The following is a 26,864-nucleotide window of genomic DNA, read 5'->3' as shown; positions in this document are numbered from 1 at the left end:
CAAATAGTCCGTTGGTGGGTGGGCCAGGGATTGACAGCTCTGCACCAGGATCCTTCTGTTTTGTTACTTTCCCACGGGCTAAAGTGTCTTGTCCTCATCAGCATGGTTGGAACTGGTTAACTACCGTGACATTGGCATTCTGGTGTATGTAGGACAACCAGTTTCCTTTTAAGGATATGAACTTGAAGTGGTAATACATCATTTCCATCATTTCCCCCTACATCCCATTGTCATGTGGGCATACCTAGGCTGGGAAAGGTAATATCTAGTTGGGTGGCCTTTGGATCCAGCCAAAATGCAAGGAGTTCTAATTACTGAAAGCAAGAAGGTGGTTCTAATCACTAAAAGGAAGAAGAGACAAATTGATATCACTGCTAAAGTCAGGATTTTGTTTACATATCAAGGACTCACCTAGTCAATAGAATTTATCTATGAACCTCTCATTCATTCATTCATTCATTCAGTACTTACAGAGCAAAGCACTGGGCATGTAGGCATCAGCAAAGCATAGTCCTTGTGCTTGAAGAGCCCATAGTCCAGGAGAGGAGACAGGCCCATACACGGGCAATTTTAAAGCAAGGCGGAAGTGCAGAAAGACAAGTACTGCATGATTCCACGTACTTGAGGTATCTAAAACCATCAAATTCATAAAATCAAAGACCAGGGCGGTGGTAACCAGGGGAGGACCAGGGGAGGGGGATGTGAGGAGTTAGCAACAGGCATAAAGTTTCAATTACATAAGATGACTAAGCTCTGGGATCTGCACTCCAGCATTGTACTCTGTTGTACAATAGAAAGTTGTTGCGAGGACACAGTTCATGTTAAGTGTTCTTACCACAATACAATAAAAATAAATAAAAAATCAGATACTAGTGAGGTTAAAGAGGGGGAGGGAGCAGGGAGGGTTTCTCTGTAGACAGGTGAAGGCGGCCAGGTGAGAAACAGGAGCATGTTGCGGAGGAGGCGGGCAGTGTGCGTGTCACAACCTGGAAGGTTAGGTAGGGACCCGACCGCAGGGGAGCTGTATGTCCTCTTAAGGGCCCAGGCCTTTCTCAGGGCCTCTCAGGGGGGCACTCCGGGCATTTGAGAACTGTTTCTTTGAGATCCAGGACATTTAGCATCTCTGGCCCCAGGAGGAACCAACAGTCACTGTTACTACAGGTACCGCCAGTTGAAAGCGGCTGCTAGGGAGAGCCATGAGGGCTTCCGCATGTCAGCTCTGTATTTTAAAACCATCACTCGGGTGGCTGTGAGGAGGACAGCTGAACAGACCGGAGACTGGGGCAAGGAGCCTAATCCACGGTTCTTGGAAGCTGTCCAGGGTGATGCTGCTCAAAGTGGGGGTGCAGAGCTCTGCTGGTGCTTCGTCAAAGGCAGTGTGAGAGGCACTGGGCCAGGGGTGAGGGGTGGAGCTGGCTGGGGTGTTGGTGGTGGGGCGTGTGTGAGGCCAGAACCGGGGCAGTTGGGGTGAAGGGCTGAGAAGTCAGGACCGGTGCCCAGCTAGGGCTGAGGTGGGGTGGGGTGGGGCTGCCATCTGAGGCACAGGATGGGATTTGCAGGTTTGCAGGGTGCAAGATGACTTCAGGTTTCTATCCATGAAGTCTGAGGTGGAGGTGTCAGGTGCTGGAGGCTGGATATTTGTTTGCTTGAAACTCAGAACAGTTTGACCAGAAGGTGGTGGCTTTGGAATCAGGAACATACATAGGTAGTGGCTGAGAGCTTGAAAGTACTTCTTCCAGGGGAGCAGCGGGATCCTGGGGAAAACCAGGGTTTGGGGACTGGGCAGAGCAGAAGCCCTCTGGGGACGTAGGAGGAGTGTGTGAGACACAGAGAAGGTGCATTGTCTGATGTCAGGGAACCTGAAGGAATAGGCTTTCAAACAGTGATCAGTACTGTCCTGTTCCCTAGACCGGACCTGTAAGACGGGGTCTCAGAAATGTCCATTTCACTGGGCTGTCTTATGGGAATTCCTGCCTGTGTACTTACCTCAGGAGGCGTCCTCACTCAGAGCGCTTTGCTGGTGCTGGTGCTCTTGTTATTGTTATTTCTATTCTTAATTGCGGTTTAAAAAAAAAAAGCGTGGAAAATTTGCCCTCAACCCTTTTTAAGTATAAGTACTGTAAAGCACATTCACATTGTGTAACCAATTTCTGGAACTTTTTGTCTTCCCAACTGAAACTGGATCCATACCCATTACACAACAACTCTACATTTCCCTTTTCCGCAGCCCTTGGTAACCACCCTTCTACTTTGTCTCTATGAATCTGACTACTCTATGTACCCCATGTAAGTGGCATCATATAGTATTTGTCTTTTTTTTTGAACTGGCTTATTTTACTTAGCGTAATGCCCTCAAGGTTCATCCGTGTTGTAGCATGTGACAGGGTTTCCTTCTTTTTTATGGCTGAATGTTTATTATTGTTACTTTGACAGCCTTGGTCCGCCATGACGGATGGCAGGATGGCCGCCACTTTCATGGATGCTCCTTTAGTGTTCCATGTGGGCTCCCCTGCAGTGCCCTTTCTCCTCCAGGGCATCTGTCCTGCCTTCAGAACCCAAAGGGAGGCAAGACCTGCTCTGTACTTATCTTTGTATCCCCCGAGGCACCTTGTGCAATGCTGCCCGCGGACAATATTAGAAACTGCATTTTTCACTGATAGATTTTTCTCAGCTTTTAAAGCTTAGAAAGAAGTTCCATTTCGCTCAAGTATTTACCCTTTCTAGCACTTAATTTTATGCTTCTATTTTCAGTTTGCTTATACTTAATTTTTATTGTCCTTTCTGTTTACAGCTTGCACGTTAGACGTGTTTAGGAGCTGTCTTAGATTGCCACTAGGTGGCAATATTGGTTTTACGTTTAAAGACACGTAATTAAGCAACATTGTTGAGCAAACCCTTCTTTTCCAGCATTTAATTTCTGTGATAATAAATGGAGTCTAGACTAAAGCAATAAGGAAACTTCCCTTTAATTATAAGATAGTCTATTTTTCTTATTCTGAAGTTCTTTCCTAGGATGGAAGCCAACTGTGAATACTGAGGAAGTTATGACAAAACTTTAACACTTGGATTTAATTTGCACACAAGATCCAGTGTTTTGGTAGTTGAAATGGTCAGAAAGATTTTAGAGTCTGCAACTATACTTGATACTGGTTCATTTTTTTCTCTTTATAGAGTCTTTTTTTTTTTTTTTTTTTTTTGGTATACCTGTGATTAAAAGTCAAATTTTAAAGATCCAAAGATAGTTGACAGCTAATACAGGGTTTGCAGACAATCCTTGGGGCAGTATTGGTATACCCTGACCTAGAACTACGTGAAAATAGAGCAGTAATGTTAACTTCAGAGAATTAAATGCTGAGATGCACAAAACATGGGGGTGGGCCAAAGTCCCTTTGAGAGGAAGGTATGGCTCCCTACTTAAAATTTAACTAGAACTTGTTTTAAGGAATTGACATATCCTTGAGAAAGAATTGACAGCTCAATTATCAGCCATGGAAGTGAAGAAAGGGAGAATCTAAGGCAGAAGTTATCAGGGCATCCCCAGCACTGTGATGGGGAGCATGCTCGCTTCTTCAAGGAGGGGTCAGTCCCATGGTTTGGCAGGCGTGTGCTGTACCTCTAATTGAACAGGATGTCTGGGGCCCTCATGTCACTTGGGAACTGAACCATGAAGTGTTCAGGTTGCAATTTGGGTTTTCCCTGTAGATTTGCCCACCATGAGCATTCACAAAAGTTGCTTGCCAAGGGATGAATCAACAGTAAGTTTTATCATTTGAGTATTTATCTGATAGCCCAAAATATCTATTCCTCCCATGCTACCAGATGTCTAGAACTGCTGTCTATTTATTCATTACCCTTGTCAGGTTGCACTTGACTACAAAATCTGCCAAAAATTAAGGTGCAAAAATTTAATGGTTTCTGTGATTATGCATCTGCTTCTAGCTGTTCTCTTTGCTTTGGCAAGTCATTACCTATGCTGGTTTTGCTGCAAAGTGCTAAAAAGCGGTCTTACTAAGAACACAAACATTTTTCGACCTTCCAAATGCGAATATAAAAACAGGAGCCTAAACTAACTTTCTGTCTGAAACTTAGTACTGTACCAGGAGTTGTGGCTGGAGTGGTGAAACTCTTTCCCTTGTTTCTAAAATAATTTGGGTCATTGTGAGTTGTCTTGTCCATCTCCAGATTTGAAGCTTATAAGGCACCTTATAACAGCTCTGTAGTTTGTAGTTATATGTTTCTTCTAATCAGTCAGCCAGCGGACTTTACCAAGTGCTCTTCTATGTGCAGAGTACCATTCTTGATTGCTGGGGAGTGAAGGGATAGAAAGATCCTCTAGCTCTTTGAATTACTGATGAGGTAGATGGTAACTGCTTCATGATAGAAATGACTACTATATCGTTAGGTAGGTATTAGACGTCTGAGATAAGCATCTTAAAATATTTATCTAACAAATATTAATTGGACATCTGTGGTTATCTGAGGTACTTATGAATGTAAAAGGACATCTCTAGGCAATACCCAGGGCCCTTTAGAACGACGGTGCACATCTGAAACCATGGAAGAAGAAGAGCAATATGTAAAAAGCACACGTTAATAGAGTGCCCACTGCACATGTGAAGCCTGAGAGGGTAAGGAAGACAGGAAAAATGAGCTGGAGGGCTGTCAGTCGAGAACATGGAAACCGGAACTAGAAGACAAAGACAAGTAGTCAGGAAGGGACGCCAGGTGGCAACTGGGATTTTGGGAGCAGTTTGGGTGACGTGTAAGGATGTGTTCGCAGTGGGCTATGTACTGGTCTTTTTAGGTTGGAACGGATGGAAAGTAAAATCAGTGAGGTCAGTGAGATGGGGGGTGTGATTGATGAGTGCGGGGTTTCTAAATGCAGATCTGTGGATATGAGAATACAGATTTTGAAGAAGTGCTATTTTTCTCCCTCAGTTTTTTTTTTTTTCTCCCTGCATTACAGATGGAGGGGTAATGCGAAGTTACAAAGATTGGCTATTTAAAGAGGTGCACAAACAAAAGGCCGCGTGGAGGTGAGGCTGACAGAAACCCAGAAGGAGGCAACAATCTCTTAATTAATCAGACACTTGAGTGTGTGTTTTTTCGAATGCCTATGTGCATAGCATCGGTGTGTCAGTTATGATTTGACTTCTGTTTTTTTTTTTTAAAGATTTTTTATTTATTTATTTGAGAGAGAGAGAATGAGAGACAGCACGAGAGGGAAGAGGGCAGAGGGAGAAGCAGACCCCCTGCTAAGCAGGGAGCCCGATGCGGGACTCGATCCCGGGACTCCAGGATCATGACCTGAGCCGAAGGTAGTCGTTTAACCAACTGAGCCACCCAGGCGCCCCTGACTTCTGTTTTTTGAACCTAAGAAAATTCCTTCTTGAATGGTTGTTTGTGTGGAAATACTTGTATATGTTTTTTTGTTGTTGTTATCTGGAGTGGGAGCAAACTGCTCGGCCTCTGGTGAAGACACTATCAGAGTGTCTTGTCCTTATGTTGTTGGTGGAGAGGCCATCCTCTGAGTGTCATCTTCTCCCGGATGGGACCTGGATCCAGTAACCAAGGAGAACCAAGGCTGCGATCATTTTTACTGTAGCTTCAGAAGTATGCGGTATTAACACGTGCCTAGAGTTACAGAAACCAGTATTCTCCAAAGGAATTTCAAAATAAGATTAAGCTGGAAACAATAAAGGAAAGATTATAAAAGCATCATGGTGGGTTTTTTTAGTAGGTTCTAGTAAAACAAAAATTCTGGCACCATTTTGAAGTGTGAGCTTCAACCAGAGTGCAGGGCAAGGGTCATGCTTGGTTGGGGAACAACTTTGAGTGAGGAAGTCAGCCCCTGTAGGAGTGAGTGTGTGTGGGGGGGGGGGGGGGGGCTGACTTCACAGTGGAGGCAGGACCTGAGACAAATACGGGCAGAAACAGACAAATTATGGTTCTGTTTTTAAGGCAACCTGCAAATACAGAAAAGCAAGTTCAGATGTGGGATATTCTTATAAGAGTTTTTGGGGGGACGGGAGGGAGGGGATGTTGCCGCTGTATACATTACATTTGGTGGTTGTTGGATTACATTTTCTGCTTTGGGCCAAATGGAGCCGAACTACCTGCTTAGACACTTCCCCACTCTCCCCATCCCCAACTAAATAGCTTTTGAAAAGAACAGATACTTCCAATTTTATTGTCTTCTTTTGTGGTATGAACTTTATTTAAAACCTGGAAGAATCTCAACCTTAACAAATAAATGATGTTTTTTCCCTGTTCACAGAAAGTTTTGTAAATCGCTATTTGCTGGAGGAGAGTTAGTCTACAGACTTTGGTTCATTAGTTTTAAAAAAACCTTATTTCCATAAGATAAGCCAGAGCAAAACCTTTCATAGATCAGTGTGAAGAAGCTTTAGAAAAAAGATGGTTCTGTGTTTCCTGTTTTTAGAAATTTTTTTTTTATTGTCAAGGAGACAGCATGAGGCACTTCACTGAAAGGTTAGCTTTGACAGTGTGTCGCTGACTATCACTAAATTTCTCTTTTTAGGTGAGAGCAGTTGGATGCTTACTTACTGAAGATTCATTTTTTGTAGTAACTGATAGGTGTTAAGACATCACATTAATTGTTTATTAAATTGGAGACTTGATTACATTGCTGTTGAGTAAGAATTTATTCATCCATCTATTCATTTAATAAATCCTTATTGAATATTTACTTTAAGCAAGGACCTGGGCAAGATTGGCCCCAGGAGAAAACAGGACATTGAGACCCACATTGCTTCCGAGGTGGTTGCTCAGCGATAATGAGTTCATCCCACTGTGGAGAAGGCCATGTTGTGAGCATTTGTCTCTTTTTGGCTGCCTAGCATTTGAACCCCTTCCCTGTCCTGGAGAACTGTCTCTGAGTGAGTCTGGTGGGAGCTGGGGCTTGACCCAGTAAGAACGCCAGAGGCCAGGTGCCGGGTCTCCCCGGGTTCAGGGGGAGGCAGCCTGTGATGGAGTGTGGCCAGTCAGACATTGCCACTGAGTGTCACTCAGGACTGAGTCTGGAGCCAGGGGCCCACAGAAGCCATTCACTTTAGAGTTCATTCTTTTGGTAGTGACATCCATACCCAGTGGCTAGAGGTGTACTGTGGGGACCAGCACATGCAGGTGTGCAGAGGAGGCAAGTGCTCCTTGGGGACGGGGTGCTAATGGTGGGTGATGCCCAGCAGGGTGGCCTCTTGCAGGTGAGTGGCGGTGCCCACCCTCCAGCAGGCTCATTCTAGTAGGGGACACACTGCATGTTGCTGCATGAAGCCACAGTGACGTCACACTCTGAGAACACAGGCAAGGAAGCACCCAGCCCTGCCCGGGAAGGTCAGCGAAGGCTTTGTTACGGCATTTGAACTGAGCCTTGAACAAATAGTGGACTTTGCCAGACTCCTGCCTGGAGCAACTCTGGGGACTCTCCTTGATGGAGGCAGTCATCGTGGGTCTCGCTGGTTATTAGGGAAAGGGTGAATACAAGGAAAGTGAGCCGCTCTGTGAGCCAGCGTGTGAGCTTATGTTGAGAGAGGTGAGTTGCAGGGACTAGTGAGACATCTGATATATGGGGCCAGGGTCTGGAGCAGAGACAGAGTTGGAAACTATGGCAGGATTCACAGCTGACTTTTTAAAGATTTTATTCAGGGAGGGTGGGGAGAGGAAGGGAAGGAGGGGGCAGGGGGTGGAGCAGAGGGAGAGGGACAAGCAGACTCCATGTTGAGTGCCAAGCCTGACGTAGGGCTCGATCTCAGGCCCCTGAGATCATGACCTGAGCCAAAACCAAGAGTCGGACGCTTAACTGAGCCACCCAGGTGCCCCCAGAGTGAGGATTCTGATGCAAGTATCTTGGCTCCAGAAATTGGATCCTTAAACACTGAACTGTTCTGCCTTTCATGAATGAATGAATGATTAGTTAAAACAGATTTATATGAGCTATAAAAATGTACTTAGTAATGCATTTCAAAGTAAATAGTTAATAAAAACAAATTTTATAAATAATGAGGTAATAGCTTTCTCTTATTAGGAGAAGATAGTGATTAAGACAGGTATCTGGAAAAAATATATATATATTTTAAATACAGGCTCAGGTTCCTGGAAGATAACGTTATTATAGCAACACATGTAGTCTACTGGTTCATAAATGAATACTGGATTTTTAAAGACTAGTAAATCTCTCTGATATGTGTTCCAAACAGCATATCAGACATCTTTATCATCATCCTCATAAGATATACCTCCTTCTTATGAGAGATATTATAACAATAAACAGATGTTAATTTTCATCATAATTCATGTGTTGGTCTAAAAGCTCGGTTCAATGGCTAAGACGTATATAACAGTTGGAATTTGGAAATGCAGTTGAACTGGAAACCGTCTTAAAACAGGATTCAGTCTTTCAGAGCCACTGCCTCATCCTGAACAAATGTCTTGGCTTTTGCTTTCAAATTTAGTACTTGGTCTGAATGATGAGACTGAATTAGACCATAAACTCATGTACTGCTAGGTTTATACTTTGAAGTAAGGGTATGGGCAAGTTATAAGTATTGGGAAACAGTCCGTCGAGAAGGGAAAAGGCCAGTGGCATGAAGTTGAATTAGTTGAATTCCTTCCAGGCAGAGGCAGAAAGAGTCAAGTGATCCAAAACCAAATTTGCCTAATAATTAAAGTTATTTATGATATTTAAAATATTAATCTGTTTCCATCCATGTTCAAGTGTTGTCTCTTTCATTTATACTATTAAAATTTCTAGATATAAAATTTTCATGATTTTCCTTCCATATCAAGAATGACAGGCTATCTCCATTCGCAGAGCATCGTTAGAATGCTCAGCTGTGAAATCAAACCCCTTTGCCAAGTACAGGTGATGGATTTGTGGAAGAACCAGGGAACCAGTTAGAGTGTTGACTTTGAAGGTGGTTGTTGTTCATAATGGTTAAGTGGCCTTAAGTGTGAACATAGACTTGATACAATATGAGTTCAAAGGCAGTACTGACTGCATGTCCAGTAGGCTTTCTGACCTCAAAGTGCTTGTTAGGGGACCAGTAGATGCTGACGATGGAAGTAAAGATAGGGGGTTCAGTGAGATAAACAGAGTTGACATAAAAGTTTAGATGACTGTTCAACTTTTTCATTTTCTTTCCTTTTTCTGTCATTTGCCCACAGTAGGCCCTTTGTATTTTTAGCCCATCTATGTTTGCCTCTGTTATGGCATTATCTCATTATTGATAGAATTTTGCCTTACCTTTTAGGTTTGAAATAGGAGTATTGTTGGGTGAATAGGATTTAAATTTAATTTAAATTGACAACAGACAGAGCTATATGCATGGGTGACTTTACTATAGCTTTTATTCCAAATGGCACTGTTGATATAACATTTTCTTATTTTCTTTCCCTTTGATATTTCATTTGAAAACTCTCTCAGTCTTCCATCCAATTACATATTTAAAAACTTGCATTGCATATAAAAGTGCTGTAAGCTGGGTATGGCAGCTGTAAGGAGGTCTAAATCTTGTGGTGGTGTTATTTGTAACATACAAATAGATAGAGCATTAATTATTACAATTCCAAGTAGTAAAAACTGAGATAAGATCATTTAATAGAAAATTTTATTGTAACCTTTTAAATTACTGTATCTGAGAGGTGCTAATACGTATGAACATATGTGCATGTGTATTCACATAGAATATATCTATGTATACATGTATATAAATACACATACACACACGACTATATATGTGTATATATAAAAAACAAGAATAAAAGCTCTTGGGCCTTTTTGAGGATTAGCAGATGAAAATTTATTTATAATTGAAATGACCTTGGGTTAATCAAGAGTTTCTGAATGTCAGGGTAGGCATATTTTTGAGACCAAGGTATTCACACACCTTTGGAGACCGTTATAAACACAGCCCATTAGTTTTTGAAATGTTTCTATTTGGAGGTAGGCAGGTACAGAAAACTTGATTGCCATTTTTGTGTTCACTGACCGAAGCAGATATGAAACCAGGCATATGATTTAGTAAACAAAAAGGAATGGTGATAGGGATGATTATAATTCACTAGTAATGCATAGAGTTTATTTTTGACTAGAATTTCACTCCTTTGTGCTAAGACTTTGCCTTTTTACTTTTATTGTCATGACAGATTATTCATAAGCCTGTCTTTGCATCCTTGCTGGGAAGGTGCCCTCACAGCCTTCCTGTGATACCTGCTGACATCACTATATACTTCCTATAACCAGGAAGGATAGGACTTGTATGGAAGAAGAATTCTGAGGTGTATTCATTTTTCCTCAAGAAACTTTTAAAACTAAACTACCTTTTAGCTACATTAAAGGATTTTAAAAGCATAGATGTAATACTTTGGTTCTCTTGACACAAATATTTTCATTTTTCTGGTTCTTTTCCAGTCTCTGTTCATGTATGAATTTGTTTTACATATTTGGAATCATGTCTATTTTCCCATTTAACATAAAGACAGTTCCATGGTTACAAAGTCTTCATTATTATACTTTTTTTTTTTTAAACGTAATCCTTTTTTTAAAAAATTATTTATTTATTTATTTGAGAGAGAGAGAGAGAGAGAGAGAAACAGCATGAGAAGGGATAGGGTCAGAGGGAGAAGCAGGCTCCCCGCTAAGCCGGGAGCCCGATGTGGGACTTGATCCTAGGACCCTGGGATCATGACCTGAGCCGAAGGCAGTCGCTTAACCAACTGAGCCACCCAGGCGCCCTTCATTATTATACTTTCAATTGCTACACAATAGGTCATTCTTCTTCTTCTTCTTCTTCTTCTTCTTCTTCTTCTTCTTCTTCCTTCTTCCTTCTTCTTCCTTCTTCTTCCTTCTTCTTCCTTCTTCTTCCTTCTTCTTCCTTCTTCTTCCTTCTTCTTCCTTCTTCTTCCTTCTTCTTCTTTCTTCTTTCTTCTTTTTTTAAGTAGTCTCCATGCCCAGCACCCAGCATGGACCCTAACACAGGGCTTGAATTCGCAACCCTGAGATCAAGACCTGAGCTGAGATCAAGAGTCGGATGCTCAATGGACTGAGCCACCCAGGAGCCCCTACCTATTTTCTTATAAAACCTTTTAAAGTATTTGCTATGTTCTTTTCTAACTAGTTCATATTAGCATGCCATAATTATTTGAAAGTTTTATACAACTATTAATATTATTAGTTTTCTTCACACATGATTTTTGTTTTTACATAATCCCTCATGAATATATGCGTATCTGTGTGTATATATATATACATATACATAAGATATATATATAGCCATTTCTTAAAAGTCAGTGAAAATTACTGCATAATTCATAATCAACAGCAGGAAAGCCCAAATTGTATTGAGTATACTGAGTAGCTGTTAATTCAGCCTTTCAGCTGTTTTTTTCTCTATGTCATGTCATATTGCTAGTCTGATTTAACCTTTGATTACTATTATGGCATTTCATATTTATACATGAAAGTTAAAATAAATGTTATATAAAATAAATAAATGAGACTTTGGTAGTTCCAAAGATTTATATTGAAAACCATTCTCCTGAAATAATGAACTTATATGAACTTAAAGGCTGGTATGGAATCTACATTAGTGTAGTAATAGTACAAATATTTAGGCACTTATTCTCAATGTCTTTTGTTTGCAACAGTTACCAAGAAATCGAATAAAACACAGAATATACTAAAGTTTGTTGGGAGGGTGGTATTCAAGCATATTATATCTGACTTAGGGCTTGTAATAACATGAAATATATTGAATAGTGTTTTACTTCAAAGCTAACATTCATAGCCTTAAACATATTAATCTCTTTCTTTCTCTGTGTATATGTATGCATATTTATTTAACCATAGGTGTATCTTATTTCTGAATCTTAGTTCCTCCTATGTTTATAAATTTTCAAAGTCTATTATTACTCTCATTGTCTGAGTACCTAAAGGTTATATTTCTAGTATTTAGACCCCAAACTCTTTATTACCATGGTGTTTCAGTTTTTTAAGGGCACTTAAATTTTTTTCTTTTACATGAGATAAATTGGATATTATATATACCCTCTTGTTTAGCTGACGTATTTTATTTTCCATCTGCTACCTGTGGTATGTATAGTGAAAGCTGTTTCTATGCCTCTCTGTTATCCCTGACTGCTTCTGGGCTTTTCCCTTCTGGTCACCTTTGCAAATCTGCAAATTTCAGGTCAGCTCCTGGTATCACTGAAGACCTTTCTTGGAGTCTTCAGCACTATTCCATGTGTAGGTGATAAAGAGGTTAAGTGGATTCAGCCAACGTCTCTCATTTCTAATAACTCCTGAGGAGAAGAAAAAAGAGAGTAGAAGAGTAAAATGTCAGGTTTCCAAAAATACCTGCATTTAAAAATTGAGTTTTTTTTTTTAAATTGGGATGATCATATTGTATTTTTATTTATTTCTCCTCTTTGATAATGTTTCTTTAGGAACTCCCCAGAGTCCTTCTTCTTCATCAGCTGTCTAAGCAGGAAGGTGCATGGACCATACTTCCATTGTTACCACAGTATGTTTAATTTGAAATGTGTAAATTTTGACATTTCTACCTGAATACTCCTATGCTCTCTACTTTTCTTAGTAAGAGTCAATAAGTAAAGTAAATTTGAACTCTGTTTTTTATGACTACTACATTACCCAACTTTCTTGATTCTTTTAATTATGAATGGCTTCTGTTTTTAAATATGTTGCTTTCTTAAATGCTAAAATGTTGATAGATTTGATACTTACATTTGGAAATTATTTACCTTCTGGACCGGTGTTGTTATGGAGAGAATTAACTTTAAGAACTCTAGCTGTTTTATAAACCATTAGTATCTGGCTTTCCCATAAGCTGAAACTATACATCGAAGAAAAATGTAGGGGAAAAATCTAGATTTCTTGCCATTTTATGTGTCTTTCATTCATTTCTTTCTTATTAGTTTTAAACCTTATTATAAACTCATTTTATAGAAGTGATTACTATAACCTATTTCTCTTTGTCAGCTTTTCTGTAACATATAGCAGAAATTCATCATGGATTTTCTTCTGTGAAGAGGAGACAAGAATACAAATTCCAGAACTCTTAGAAACACTCAGAAGATATGACCCATCAAAGGTGAATACAATTTTAATATTGGTATTTATCTACTAGAGGATCTTAAAAGAAGATTTAGTTTTGATTAAGAAGTTTTCTAAACTAATAAAAACATTAATTTAAAATTAAAAAGAATGAAATAATAGTTGAATATCTAGAAGCAATGCTAAAATAATTCTTTTTGAGGTTTTTATAGCTTTTGGAGGGATAGAACTTATAATGAACCATTTTTAAATGACAAAATCTATTTATATGTGTGAGCAGTTTCAGAGAGTTAAAAAGCTATAACCCAGAGTTAAGAAATAAGTTTAAATTGCTTATTTCTCTTTGTCAACAATGACCACATATTATTTTAGATGAGAAGTATTTCTTGGTTGCCAACTCTGTATCAAGCACTATGATAGCAGGGGCTAGGACAGACAGACAAGAATCTTGATGACGTGGTTGATACAGAGTGGCAGGAGAAAACAGACCATTAAGGAAACAATGAAAAGTGAAAGGTCTTATAGTAAGGGAAACATAGGGTGCTATCAGAAGCACTTGGCAGGGCATCATCAAACTTAATCTCTGAGGGTCAGAACAGGAGGTGACCTTTAATCTGAGTCCTATAGGATGAGTAAGAGTTAATAGGAGAGAAAGAGAGTATTTTAAGCAGAGGGAACAAAATCTGAGAAGGTCTGGAAGTAAGAAGGGATGCTTCTTGTGTTAGAAATCTAATGCTAAAAAAAAGTCCAGTGTTACTTTCTGTATCCTTATCTTTCATATTTTCAGATTTTATTTTGGGCAGATATAATATAGCAGTTGGATCTTGTTTATTTCTAAGTCCCTAGCACTGAGCAGAGTGTTTAACACTTAATATGTGGTCAATGAGTATTTGTGAATGACTGATTAACTCTGTAATGTCCGCTTTCCTGCTGGGCTAGGTCGTGTCTCAGGAGGATGCCTTGGAGATATGTCGAGAGTAATCAGGCTGTTCATTTCTCTTGGGGAAGCCCGGGTTATACCCAGATCACCACATGGAATCCTTTAAACTTAGAATAAGCAGAATTGGGCCCTTTCAGGTACCACTGGACACCTGGCCCACCCCTATTCTGGTCCCACTCCAGAACTAAATCATGTTTAATGAGAATGTGGGGAAGGACAGGTGGTTCTGGGTGCCTACTTGGTTTATTGATGTGGATGAATAATGTTGGGCAACAGTGATCATCCTCAAACACTGGAAAGTTTGTTAGCTTAACAAAGCCACTGGTTTCAATGTTCTTTAAAAACCGCAGGAGTCCATTATGATTTCTCTTTATGCTTTTGCTTTCTGGAAAGATACAGATATAATTGAATGAGAAGGTTTTTAGGTTAAAAAGAAAAATCCTTCAAAGGAGAGAAGAATTATAAATGTGTCTTATCCTGTCTTTTCAGATGATGCTAACCAGCATCTGTATACTTTGGCCATGTTTTGTGTAAAACATTTGGTAGGCTGTTATGTTTCCTTTTGACTTGAGAAAAACTCCCAAATCCTTTTTAAAATGTAGGAGTTTTAATCTCCTCCTAGTGTTCATTTCACCTGGAGATTATTTTTCCATTATCCATAGCTCTAATTCTTTGCAGAAGATGGTGACTCACTGTGCTTTTTAATGAAAATTGGAATGATAAATTTAAAAGTTCAAAACAAGTTCATGAAAAGCAAGTACAGAACAGAGGTAAAATGAGATGTTTTCCCCCTCTTTTCTGAACTCAACCTTTAAAAAAAAATCTAGGATGCTTTATTTCTTTTGAAACTAGCATTAGGAAATAAAGATTACATAATGTTCAAGTTAGCTCAAACCAGTGTGCTTTTTTCCCCTACCATTTGAAATTTTAGGAAAAAAGCAAAACTGGCTCTGATAATGATACAAATAAACTATATTAAAATAATAATTATGTAGCGTGTTAGAGCATCAGTCTTTTTTTTTTTGGATTCTGAGATGTTTTTCCCCTTCAATATCTTTCTGTCATTCTTATGCAAATTTACAGTTATACAATATTTTAAATGGAGAATTTAAATCTTTATTAAAGTAATTAATCTTTGTTAAATTGCCTTTCTAGGTGATTTCTATAAGTTTCCATATCTTGCTGGAGTCTTTCTTTTTTTCCTACTGTATGCTTTTAATATGAGTGTGCATTTGCTGAAATGTCTTGATTTTTTTTTTTAATAGAAGTGAAGCACGGGTTCTGGTAAAGAGTAATTCTAAGATACTAATAGAACATTGTCTGAATTGTTATTTTACAGTTTATCTTGATTATAATTGTCTTTACTGTAAAACTATTAAGAAAATTGTTAAGCAGGATGGGGGAGTGCCTCTTTCCACAGATTCTGTATAAATTCTCCCTTAGTTTATATAGTAACCCCTCCCCCCAGTATTGGGAAACAATCTTATATACTCGGTCATAGCTGGACACTGCCATTAGGAGTTAAAACATAGAAACATGGGGCACCTGGGTGGCTCAGTTGGTTAAGCGACTGCCTTCGGCTCAGGTCATGATCCTGGAGTCCCGGGATCGAGTCCCACATCGGGCTCCCTGCTCAGCGGGGGGTCTGCTTCCCCCTCTGCCCTCTTCCCTCTTCCCTCTCATGCTCTCTGTCTCTCATTCTCTCTCTCTCAAATAAATAAATAAAATCTTTAAAAAAAAAAAAACCATAGAAACATGTTCTGCATAAAGTTATGTTTGCAGCAGGAAATTTTAACAGTGAAGGATTAGTGAGAAAGGTACTGAAAATCTCCTGAATTACTTTATTTTCTTTAAACAAACTATATTGACATGGTATGTTAAATGTGATGATTTTTGTATTGGGTAATGTTTAGCAGTTTGAGAAAGTCCTATGTCATTGATTTTTTTAAAAAGATCTTGAATTTCTATCTTAAGCCAAAGCCATTTACCTTATAATTATCCCTCTTGCCCAGTGATGATTTAAAATATCCATAAAATGTCAAGAAAATCGTGATGTAGCTGTATAAGCCAAGCACACAGTTATGTTAATGGGTTGCACATGTGTTGACCAAAACCAGGGGTCTGGGAGGTATTTGGGACACAACCACAAGCAGAAGAGATAATCTGGTGTCCCTCCTATTTTTGTTTTCTGATAAGGAGCAGGGAGTGAGGTGGGGTTGGTTGGATAACAGAGAAAATATGCAAAACGTTTAGCATTTAGGGTGTTTGATTTAAATTAGTTTCTCTAACAGGGTGGTTGCCATTTGAAGCTCTCCTGGGCTTGCTCCATTCATTTAACAAAAACCAGTGAGCACTTATTACATGTTAGGTCTTCTGGTGGGGATATAGCAGTGAGCAAAATGGACGGTTTCCCTGCCAAGGAGGGGGGTATTCTTGTGGCAGGGGAGATAGGCAAGGAGCAAAAATGCAAACAATGTGTCCGAAGGTAGTAGGAGCTACGGAGAACAAGAAAGCAGAATGAGAGTGATAAGGGACAGATTGGGGGTGGGCTTACTATTCTATATAGGGTATCAGGTCACTTTTGAGCAGAGTATGAAGGAACCAAGGGAATGAGCCATATGCTCCCTGCTTCTGTACCAAACTCCCTACCGCATCCCCCCACTTGTCTAATCGGAACCTCAAATTCAACATACACCAAACTGAGTTTTTAATGCCTCTCCCATCTTCAGTCTTCCTCATCTCAGAAATGGCATTATGGTCTATCCATTGGCTCATATAAAAAAAACCTAGGACTCGTGACTGATTCCTCCCTTTCCCTTAACTCTATGTTGGCATATCCCATTGAGACTACCTCCAAAATACATCTTCTTCCATCCTCTCTCCCTATTTAATACTGCCACTCTGGTCCAGGCTACCATCATCTCTTGCCTTGACAATTATTAGAGTCTCCTTGCTGGTCTCTTAGTTTCTACTCTTGCCATCCTAATAATCTAGCCTCTTGGTAATTCAGATCATACTACTCACCTGTTCAAAAACTGCCCCCACAGCTAAGATAGCTTCACTAGATTCAGCATTTTAGGTTGGCAGGGATTTTCTTCTATCACTGTAAAGATGTTGTTCCATTGTCTTTTACATTCTGTTGTTTCCATTGAAAATTCAACTGTATGTCTTGTTTTAGTTCCTTTAAGAGAAATGTGTACACACCCATCTCCCCTCAAGCTACTTTTAAGATTTTCTCAAACTTTGGTCTTTTCAACCAACATATGACTCTGTGGGGTTTCCTCAGTACTTTATTGGTGTTTATAGAGCTTCTTGAATCTATGGTTTGATGACTTTTGTTAGTTTTAGAAGAATCTAAGCCTCTATTTCTTCAAATGTTGATTCAGTTCCATTCTCTTTCCCCTCCTATTCTGGCCTTTCAGTTTTATGTGTTTTAGACCTCACTATTTCTCATATTGCTTTTATTCTCTTTTTCTGCATTTTCTTCCTTTGTTTTCTTTTTTGTGCATCAAACTGTATGTTTTTTACTGACTTACTACCTTCCAGGTCACTAATCCATCCTTCTCTTGTGTCTAATATCCTCTTGGATTCCGAACTTTGGTTATTGCATTGGTCAGTTTTAGAATTTCCACCTGACTTTTGTTTATTATTCTAGCTCTTTGGTAAAATTCTTAATCTTTTCATCTATTTCCCTAAAGATATGAATAATACTTATTTCTTTTTTTATAACTGCAGCATTTGACTTATCTGTGCATCTCTTTCTATTTCTCATTTTTCTCTTTGTTTTTGTTCTGGTGCTATTTCTTGGCATGCCTGGTAATTTTTCACTAAATGCCAGATATTTTATGTGAAAAATCAAAGAGGCTGTGGATGATATCCCTACATACAGGAGCATTTAATATTCTTCTGGGTTTTAGACGTTGTTTGGGTAGGTCTATTTACAGACCCCTTTCTCCCAGCAGACCCTGTACCTGGGCCTTGGGCTCCCCAACACCACTGCTGAAGCCTTCGGTCAGCACTTAGCCTCTCTACTGCTGCTTTCCACTTGGTTCTTGGTTCTTTTCTTGTTTTCTTTTTCTTGTTTTCTTTTTCTTTTTTTTTCTTCAGTGTAAGAGTTGAAGGGAAATCATATGCAGAATTTGGGGCTCATTTTTCTGGATCCTCTTAAATCTCTACCTTCTGGGCAGCCTCAAGCTCCAACCCCTCTCTCAGTCCAGGAAGGCTGCAGAGTCCCATCTTCTCCAGCATTCATACTTGTTCTCAGCAGGAGAGCAGGTCTGATCCAGGCTATTCTGTTGTGGCCGGAAGTGGAGGTCTTCCACTGCCCTTGGGGTAGAGTCTGCGTTGCTTTCCACTGGGTTGTCTCCTGCCTGTCTCTTTCATACCCTCTCCCCATACCTGGCATATTCTAGCACACTGGACTTCCTTTTTTATCAAATGTATCAAGGCTTGTTCTCACCTTGGGACTTTGTAGTAACAGCCTTGATGGCTCTTCCCCAGATTTGTGCATAGCTGGCCCCTTGGTATTATTTACTCGCAGTTCAGTTATTAGCTCATGAGAGCTTTCTCTCTCTTTCCAGGGGAAGTCCCCAGGTGCTCTGTTTTATTTTCATCCTAGCACATTGCAGTCACCATCTGACCCTACTGTATTTACTTATTTTCTCTTTTCCCACTATTGTGTAAGCTGCGTTCCCACTTGGTGTGGAATAAATGTCAAATGTTAATTGATAACAATAATAAATGTTAATCGAGTGAGTGAATAAATGAATAAAATAGGCACTAATTCTGGAAAGAATTTTTCAGATTCTTCTTTGCAAACCTCAGTAGGGCATAAAGGAACACAGTTTTCTTTGCCTTATTAGTATTTTGATACGGAATTTTCTGTAAAATACCACTTTTATGTGCTTATGGCATAATGATGACTAACATTTTGTTCATCCTGTTGATAAACTAAATTATTCTCTTTGTAAAGATTATGCCATGTTCATTATCATAGAACATTAATTATGTTTTTATTAAAATTCTTTAGAAACTAATAATCTATGCTAATTCTCTATCACCCAGAATATTTAATTAACTAGAATTAATGATATGACTTTGTTTTTGGTCTTATATGGCTTTTTAAGAAAGTGTCATTTATTTTTAGTTTTTATTTTTTTGGATGTGCATTTGAAATATGTTTTACTTTTATTTTTTTTATTTAAATTCAGTTAATTAACATATAGTGTATTATTAGTTTCAGAGGTAGTGTTCAGTGATTCATCAGTTGTATATAATACCCAGTGCTCATTACATCATGTGCCCTCCTTAATGCCCATCACTCAGTTACCCCATCCCCTACCCCCTTCCCCTCCAGTAACCCTCAGTTTGTTTCCTAGAGTTAAGAGTCTCTTATGGTTTGTCTCCCTCTCTGATTTTGTCCTATTTTATTTTTCTCTTCCTTCCCCTTTGATCCTCTGTTTTGTTTCTTAAATTCCACATATGAATGAGATCATATGATAATTGTCTTTCTCGGATTGACTTATTTCACTTAGCATAAATACCCTCTAGTTCCATCCAGGTTGTTGCAAATGGTAAAGAATTTCATTCTTTTTTTGATGGCTGTATAATGTTCCATTGTATATATATACCACATCTTCTTTATAAGAAAATGACATTTTATATCTTTATTTAACAGGAATGGTTTTTAGGAAAAGCATTACATGATGAAGAATCTACAATAATTCACCATTATGCCTTTTCTGAAAATCCTACAATTTTTAAATATCCAGACTTTGCTGCTGGCTGGGCCCTTAGTATTCCACTTGTAAACAAGTAAGAATTTATTAAACTTTGTGCATGCGTGTGTGTGTGTATGTGTGTGTGTGCACGCGCGGATCAACTTTTATTTTACTGAGTACTATGATTTATAGATCTCAGGTGAGTTTTGCAGCGGGAGGCAGCGTGTGGTGGAGTGGGAAGGCCTGGAACAGGAGCCGGTACCTGAGGGTCTTGCTTCTCCTCTGTCATGTACTGGTCCCCAGACTGATTACTCATCTGTTCTCTATTTTCTCCTCCTCACCTGCAAAATAAGGTGAGCCCAAGGGAGGGTGCATAAGTGCTCTGAGAGCTCTATATCCACAAGTGTTATTACTATTATTAATAGATCTAGTTAACTATAGGTATGACTTTGATCGTCAGTAAGAAAACGAATCTGTAACATGCCCAGGGGTGGGAGTTGATGACAGATTATGTTCACGGGTATACACGTTTAAACAGGGGCCAGGCAGGAGAGACAGTTACCAGAGGCTCTGTAGATAGTCGTACCTAGCTATTTGTGCGTATAATTGCCGTAATGCTTTTCTCAATGTGAAAAGTAAAGATAATTAACTCGCAATTGAGGAGAAATAGGATTGTTGACAGGCTCTTAATCTGAATGCCACAGATTAATTATGACGTGTTTTTGTTCTTTAGGGAATAGAAAGTTGATAAAGCAGTTGTGGCCTTTCTATCTTCAAAGATGGAAGGGTGTCTGTTATTTCTTACATCAGGTTTGCTGTTTCTAGGGTTTTGAGTCTCAGAGAGCTTTTTAGTCCATTGCAGTCATACCAGGTTAGTAGTAGCTTGTCATTTGTGGCTGGCCAACACTTACTAACCACTCCGCTGACGTTTGAAAGTTTTTACAGTGTGAGACCCTCCTTCCCAATGTAGAATCCAGAAAAGGACACCACCACCACCTCCATGTTATATAGCCTTCCTTCCTACTAGACAGCAGCTACATGAGCTAGGCTCCGTTAGGTTGATGCGCTGTGGAAAATCTGTTCTGGGAACTGAGTTATATGGAGAAGGAGACAATGAGACAATGCATGGTGGTCCTTTTGGCTTGAGAGGTCATGATAGAGGAGGGGTCAGGTGGAGGCTAGCAGCTGAGACAGTAGCTTCTTGATGTCGCAGCTTCCTGATGGTGGCAGAGGCCACAGCTCCTCGGCTACCCATTTCTGTAGTATCAATCTGGAGGTTGTTCTTGGAATCTCAGCCTAGAGTCTCTTTATTCAGACTTTCCAGTAATTCTGTGAGCCATCTGTATGCACTAATAAGTGTACTTTGTGCTTAAACTGGCCAGAGTGGATTCTCTTATCTCCAACTAAAATGTGTGACCCATTGACCCATCCTGAGAATACCGGGCAAGGATGCCCTGCCCCCAGCCTGTGCCAGACATGCCTAGGAGGGCCCACACATTTTCCCTGCTCCGTTCTTGGACAGGTTGGGCAGGCGGGGAGGGGGAGCGAGAAGAGAGAGTTGTCATTCCCTTCTCAAACTGCACTGCCTGGCTCTGCTCTCTGCAGAAGTGAGGGGAAGATAATTCTGTTTCAGCAGTCCTGGGTCATCTTTATTTTCAAATGAATTAAGCTTGGGTTTGCTGTAGCTTGAAGACCGGGAGCCTCCGTGACATCTTTTCCCAGGGCCCCTCTGGCTACCTGTGTTTAGTTTGGACTCTCCAGAGCCATGAGCGGCACATCCCAGCCCCAGAGCTGTTCCTTGTGCCTTCCAGATTCTTCGTCCTGGTGATGGCCTTCCTCCCCTCTGTCCTCACTGTCTGTCCTCAGCTTCATAGCCTGGCATTACATGGCCTGACTCCTCCACATGAGTTCCGGTGGCTGTGGCTTCTCTGACTTGGGGGTTAGAAGCTCTTCCTAAGTCTGTTTGTCTTCCGTTTCCTGGAGAGCCAAGTCCCTTGAGAAAGGGACAAGCACAGCTATAACTTGTGCTATGCAGTACTCTGAGCACAGGTGCTACCTTCTTCCCCCCCCCAAGGCTAAAGAGAAACCCATGGACCTGCAAAGATCTTGTACAGCAAGCCTGGAATATAACCATCTCTCTGAAGCCAGTACAATGCCCTTCTCCATCCTTCCCTCCCGATCCAGGAGGCCACTCATCCAGGAGACAAATTCTGTAGTTTAGAGAGTTTCACTTCTTTCCATCCCCCATCTGGCAAGGACCTTGGGGGCCCCTTGATGCTGGATTCAATTCACCTTTTACTGAGTTAGGTGTAATAAGGAACTTAATTATTGCTTTCCTTTTATTTATTTATTTTTATTTATTTTTATTATGTTAGTCACCATACATTACATCATTAGTTTTTTTCTTTTTTAATTTATTTTTTTTAATTTTTATTGCTATGTTAATCACCATACATTACATCATTAGTTTTTGATGTAGTGTTCCATGATTCGTTGTTTGCGTATAACACCCAGTGCTCCATGCAGTATGTACCCTCTTTAATACCCATCACCAGGCTAACCCATCCCCCCACCCTCCTCCCCTCTAGAACCCTCAGTTTGTTTCTCAGAGTCCGTAGTCTCTCATGGTTCGTCTCCCCCTCCGATTTCCCCCCCTTCATTTTCCCCTTCCTGCTATCTTCTTCTTCTTCTTTTTTTTTTTTTAACATATAATGGATTATTTGTTTCAGAGGTACAGGTCTGTGATTCAACAGTCTTACACAATTCACAGTGCTCACCATAGCACATACCCTCCCCAATGTCTATCGCCCCGCCATTCCATCCCTCCCACCCCCCACCAGTCCAGCAACCCTCAGTTTGTTTCCTGAGATTAAGAATTCCTCATATCAGTGAGGTCATGTCATACATGTCTTTCTCTGATTGACTTATTTTGCTCAGCATAATACCCTCCAGTTCTATCCATGTCGTTGCAAATGGCAAGATTTCATTCCTTTTGATGGCTGCATAATATTCCATTGTATATATATACCACATCTTCTTTATCCATTCATCTGTTGATGGACATCTTGGCTCTTTCCACAGTTTGGCTATTGTGGACATTGCTGCTATAAACATCAGGGTGCATGTACCCCTTCGGATCCCTACATTTGTATCTTTGGGGTAAATACCCAGTAGTGCAATTGCTGGGTATGTATGGTGGCTCTATTTTCAACTTTTTGAGGAACCTCTATACTGTTTTCCAGAGTGGCTGCACCAGCTTTATTGCTTTCCTTTTGACTAACTTTTAAACCGGGTGGATAGACGTAATCCATGTTGAACACATCTTTGGCTCCTCGGACCTTCTTAAAGGACGATTTAGCCCAACTCATTGCTTGGCATGCAGGCAGTTCTGTTCTACAAAACCTGTTCTATAAAACCTCTTGGGTCTGTAAATTCTGCCCTCTGGCTTCACTGCTTATAAGCTGGAGAGGCAGTCCGAGTCCTGGCAGGTTCTCTTGGCTCTGGCTCATGCTCATCTTCTGACTACCACATGCTCACCATGCGGCTAACTCCCAGGGGCTTTGTGAACTGGGGCTGCAGGCTCTGCACTAGCCAAGACACATGTCTTCTCAAGGGGAGACTGTGTTACTGACAGCTTGGCGCCCTGTAGAGGTAGTTGTACCCGCACATGTCTGTCATCTTTACGAAGTCATTGAAAACATCTGTTGACAAGTGCTGCTTACTCCCTTTCTTGTCAAGCTGAGGAATATTTTCTGCCGAGATGTGGGAGAGGCCGGAGGGCCTCATGTCACTGCGGTAGGGTATGGAAGGGACCGCATAAGGGAATTGGGGCCAAAAGACTAATCTTCCATACAAGTTCCAAAAATTTCCAGCAGTTGCCCTATAACTCGGGCATGATCGAGGAATAAGGCGCCAGTTAACCTTCTGCATTCAGTGTCATCTGCTTCCATAACACTGAACGATTGCCAACACACTGCACAATGTTTGTAGTTAATTAATATCCGTGGTCTTCTCTGGCTCTCCTCCCTTTCCCTTCCAGCAAAAACAAAACAGAATGAAATTGTAGGCTCCCCCAGAGTACCAAATTCAAAATTCCAGTTACCTGATACCATACTTCCTTTTTCTTGTGATGCAGACAAGTAATCCAACAAACAAAATAATGTAACCCATCTAGCATAGCAACTATGGTATGGCCAAGATCTATTTAAAAATGGTTTTCTCATAGGAGATTCTATACATTCTTCAAGAAACTGGTATTATACTAAGAACTAAAGGAGGCATAAAGTATCAATTAGCCCCACTGGCTGCAAAATTGGATCTTCCCAGTTGGTTTTTCCCAGTTCCAAAGCTAATGTGCTATTTCTTCCTGTTATAGTTATAACTAATATGGTTGTAATTAACTATATTAGTTAGCATGCTGGATTAAGGAAATATTATTACTGTAATTGGAAGGTGAAGTCTGTGTTGGTTGATGCATCCTACTGTTATTGAGGATGCTGGTTCTCTCTCTCATGCTTAGTGCACAGCCTCCTGAGACCACATACAGCAGCAGTTCATCCTAAATCTGGGTTCTTCTTGTGATTCAAGGCAAAAAAGGCTACATGTTTCTGTTTATGTTCTGTTGTTTATGTTCAGCAGTGGAGAACCTCTCTAACCACTGAAATGTAAGTGCTTATCTTCAATCTCTAGTTGGATCTTGTCTTATTGAAGTTGGTTGGGTCAACTTCAGGCATGTACCAGCTCCTGGACCATTAACAGTTGCTGGGAATTTCAGTGCTTTGGTTGGGATCAAATGAATTCTGACCCTGGAGCCCAGTTATTGGGCTCAGTAACTAGAAGTCTCTTAGGAAGAAGGAAGGGGAAGTTCTGTATTGTGTAGGCAGTCTACCACACAAACTACAGGAGTGGGGATTCCCTCTGCCTCCTTTCCTTGATTTTATGGCCCACTCAGTAGGTAGGTCAACTGTTTATAGTTACTTACGTATTTCTCCTGCTCAGGTCATCAAAAAAACTGGTTACTTAAAAACATTTCACGACACACACTTTTTTAGACTATTTCCCACCAAAAACATTATTGGCCCTAGCAATCCTACATTAGTGAGTTTTGATTTAACATTGCCTAACATTTCCCGGTGATCCATCTGGGTGATCTTCTAACAATAGTGTCAATAAAAGAATATACTTGCATTTTTGGAGAAATTTCCAATAAGATGATCTCTTCAAATAGGTTGATGTTATTGTTTTTTTCTGTTGTTTTTCCACCAGTAAAACTTACCTAGATTATTTTCAATATTTTGCTCCTTTGACTAGCTCACAAATGGGACTATAAAAGTCAGCTAGGAACTTCTAATATGGAGTTGAAGGGGCCCCCTGTCTGTTGCAAGTTTCCAGTCTTGCTGGTTATGTCTTTAGAGCTGTGTTATTGGGACATGACTTAGTTAGCTTTCTAAAAATAGGAAAGCTGAATATCAAATGTCATATGTGCCAGGAACTGAATATTTAATGAGGAGATATTTTATCTAAGTAATTGGAATTTCTGACCTTAACTGTGTGTGTGTGTGTGTGTGTGTGTGTGTTTTGGAATTGTTGGTTACTGAAATTCGCATTTGGAAAACCCTTGTGCTGTCTTGTTGTATAGAAAAGTGAAACCTAGTTCCCACTTTTAGGACTTGCCTTTTAAATCAGGTGAACGCCCTGTACACTTTTAGAACTAAAAACACATTTGCAAGGTGACTGACTTAGGCTCTAGGTGTCAGTGAGGCTGACTCATCGTGACCTTCGTGATGCTGAGGTGACCATCACTTAAGGTTATGGTTGACTGCATGGGCTGCTAGACATAGCCACTTAAAAATGCCAGTCTACATCTCTGTGTGTCCTCAAATTAGTCGTTGTCCATCTTAAAGAAATTCAGTGCTCTTCAAGTTTTGCCCCTCTGAAGTTTCCCCCAAATACAAATTTTCAAGAATTGAATGAGAAAGAAGCTTAAAAAGTCAAAAAAGCAGAGAGCATGTTTAGGGTAACAAGTCAGAGGTATTTTGTTGTCTAGGAAGAAGGGGCCTGTGATGCATGGCCATATAACAATGGATGTCACATGCCATTGGGTTCCCATCCCAACTCCATGTCCCTTGCCTCTGGCAGGAAGCCCAGGTATGACTTTTTCTGTCTTCAGAGTCTGAATGTGGTCTGATCGGATTTTGAAGGCTCTTGGCATGAGTCCAGATTCCAAAGTTACCTTGATATTGTTTATTTATAAAAACTAGCTCTAACTGAGCAGACTTCAAACTGGATGAGAATCCATGCCAGGGTGGATTTTTTTCTGTTAATATATACCGGGAGTGTGTCTGAGAACATTGTCTCTGTGTATCCTTACCCACTCCTATTGACAAATCTGAGGGCAGGTATTGAGCAGGAATGTGACCGAGATTACGTGGGCTGTTTGGATCTACCCGCCACCAAGCTGCATTAATATCTACTCCAAGACAGATGCTTTAATACTAAACATAAATTATAACCTGTGTCCTTTCTTTCCTCTAATTAAAAGTAAATTTTTAGGGACGCCTGGGTGGCTCAGTCGGTTAAGCGGCTGCCTTCGGCCCAGGTCATGATCCCAGGGTCCTGGGATCGAGTCCCACATCGGGCTCCTTGCTCAGCAGGGAACCTGCTTCTCCCTCTCTCTCCCTCTGCTTGTGCTCTCTCTGTCAAATAAATAAAAATCTTTAAAATATAAAAAAAAAAAAAAAAAAAAAAAAAGTAAATTTTTAAGGAAGTCTTGGGGTGCTTGGGTGGCACAGTTAAGCACCTGACTCTTGGTTTCGGCTCAGGTCATGATCTCAGCGTACTGGGATCGAGCCCCACTTCAGGCTCCGTGCTCAGCATGGAGTCTGCTTGAGATTCTCTCTCTCTCTCTGCCCCTCCCACTTGTGCTGTCTCTCCCTAAAATAAATAAAATTAAAAAAAAAAAAAAAAGAAATCTTTGTGGTTCAACTAGGTTGAAAATTCAGTAAAGAGTTTTGAAACTTATTTCTACTTTTCCTTTTAAAAGGAAAAGGAGTGTTTGCAGTTAAAATTTTGCAGTTAAAATATGTGTTAGGGGGTTTGTAATTGAAACCGATGG

The 26,864-nt window shown here is 40.2% G+C and overlaps 1 protein-coding gene across 2 annotated transcripts in view; it reads left to right on the top strand.

Annotated features, from left to right (window-relative positions):
* The window catches only part of B3GLCT (beta 3-glucosyltransferase), a 120,815-nt gene that overhangs the window by 31,437 nt on the left and 62,514 nt on the right, over positions 1-26,864 (top strand). For both annotated transcript variants that reach the window (XM_064586249.1, XM_045869271.3), the window contains exons 5-7: positions 12,463-12,539; positions 13,016-13,127; positions 19,708-19,844. In XM_064586249.1, the coding sequence (XP_064442319.1) occupies positions 12,463-12,539; positions 13,016-13,127; positions 19,708-19,844 (326 nt within the window). The remainder of the gene's footprint in view (positions 1-12,462; positions 12,540-13,015; positions 13,128-19,707; positions 19,845-26,864) is intronic.

The sequence above is a fragment of the Mirounga angustirostris genome, unplaced genomic scaffold (assembly GCF_029215605.1).
Source record: "Mirounga angustirostris isolate CCGP_5_RB_7025 unplaced genomic scaffold, mMirAng1.0.hap1 SCAF_3, whole genome shotgun sequence".
In the NCBI taxonomy this organism is placed as follows: Eukaryota; Metazoa; Chordata; class Mammalia; order Carnivora; family Phocidae; genus Mirounga; species Mirounga angustirostris.
Note: the sequence above shows the minus strand (reverse complement) of the source record. Positions and strands in the feature narration are given on the sequence as shown.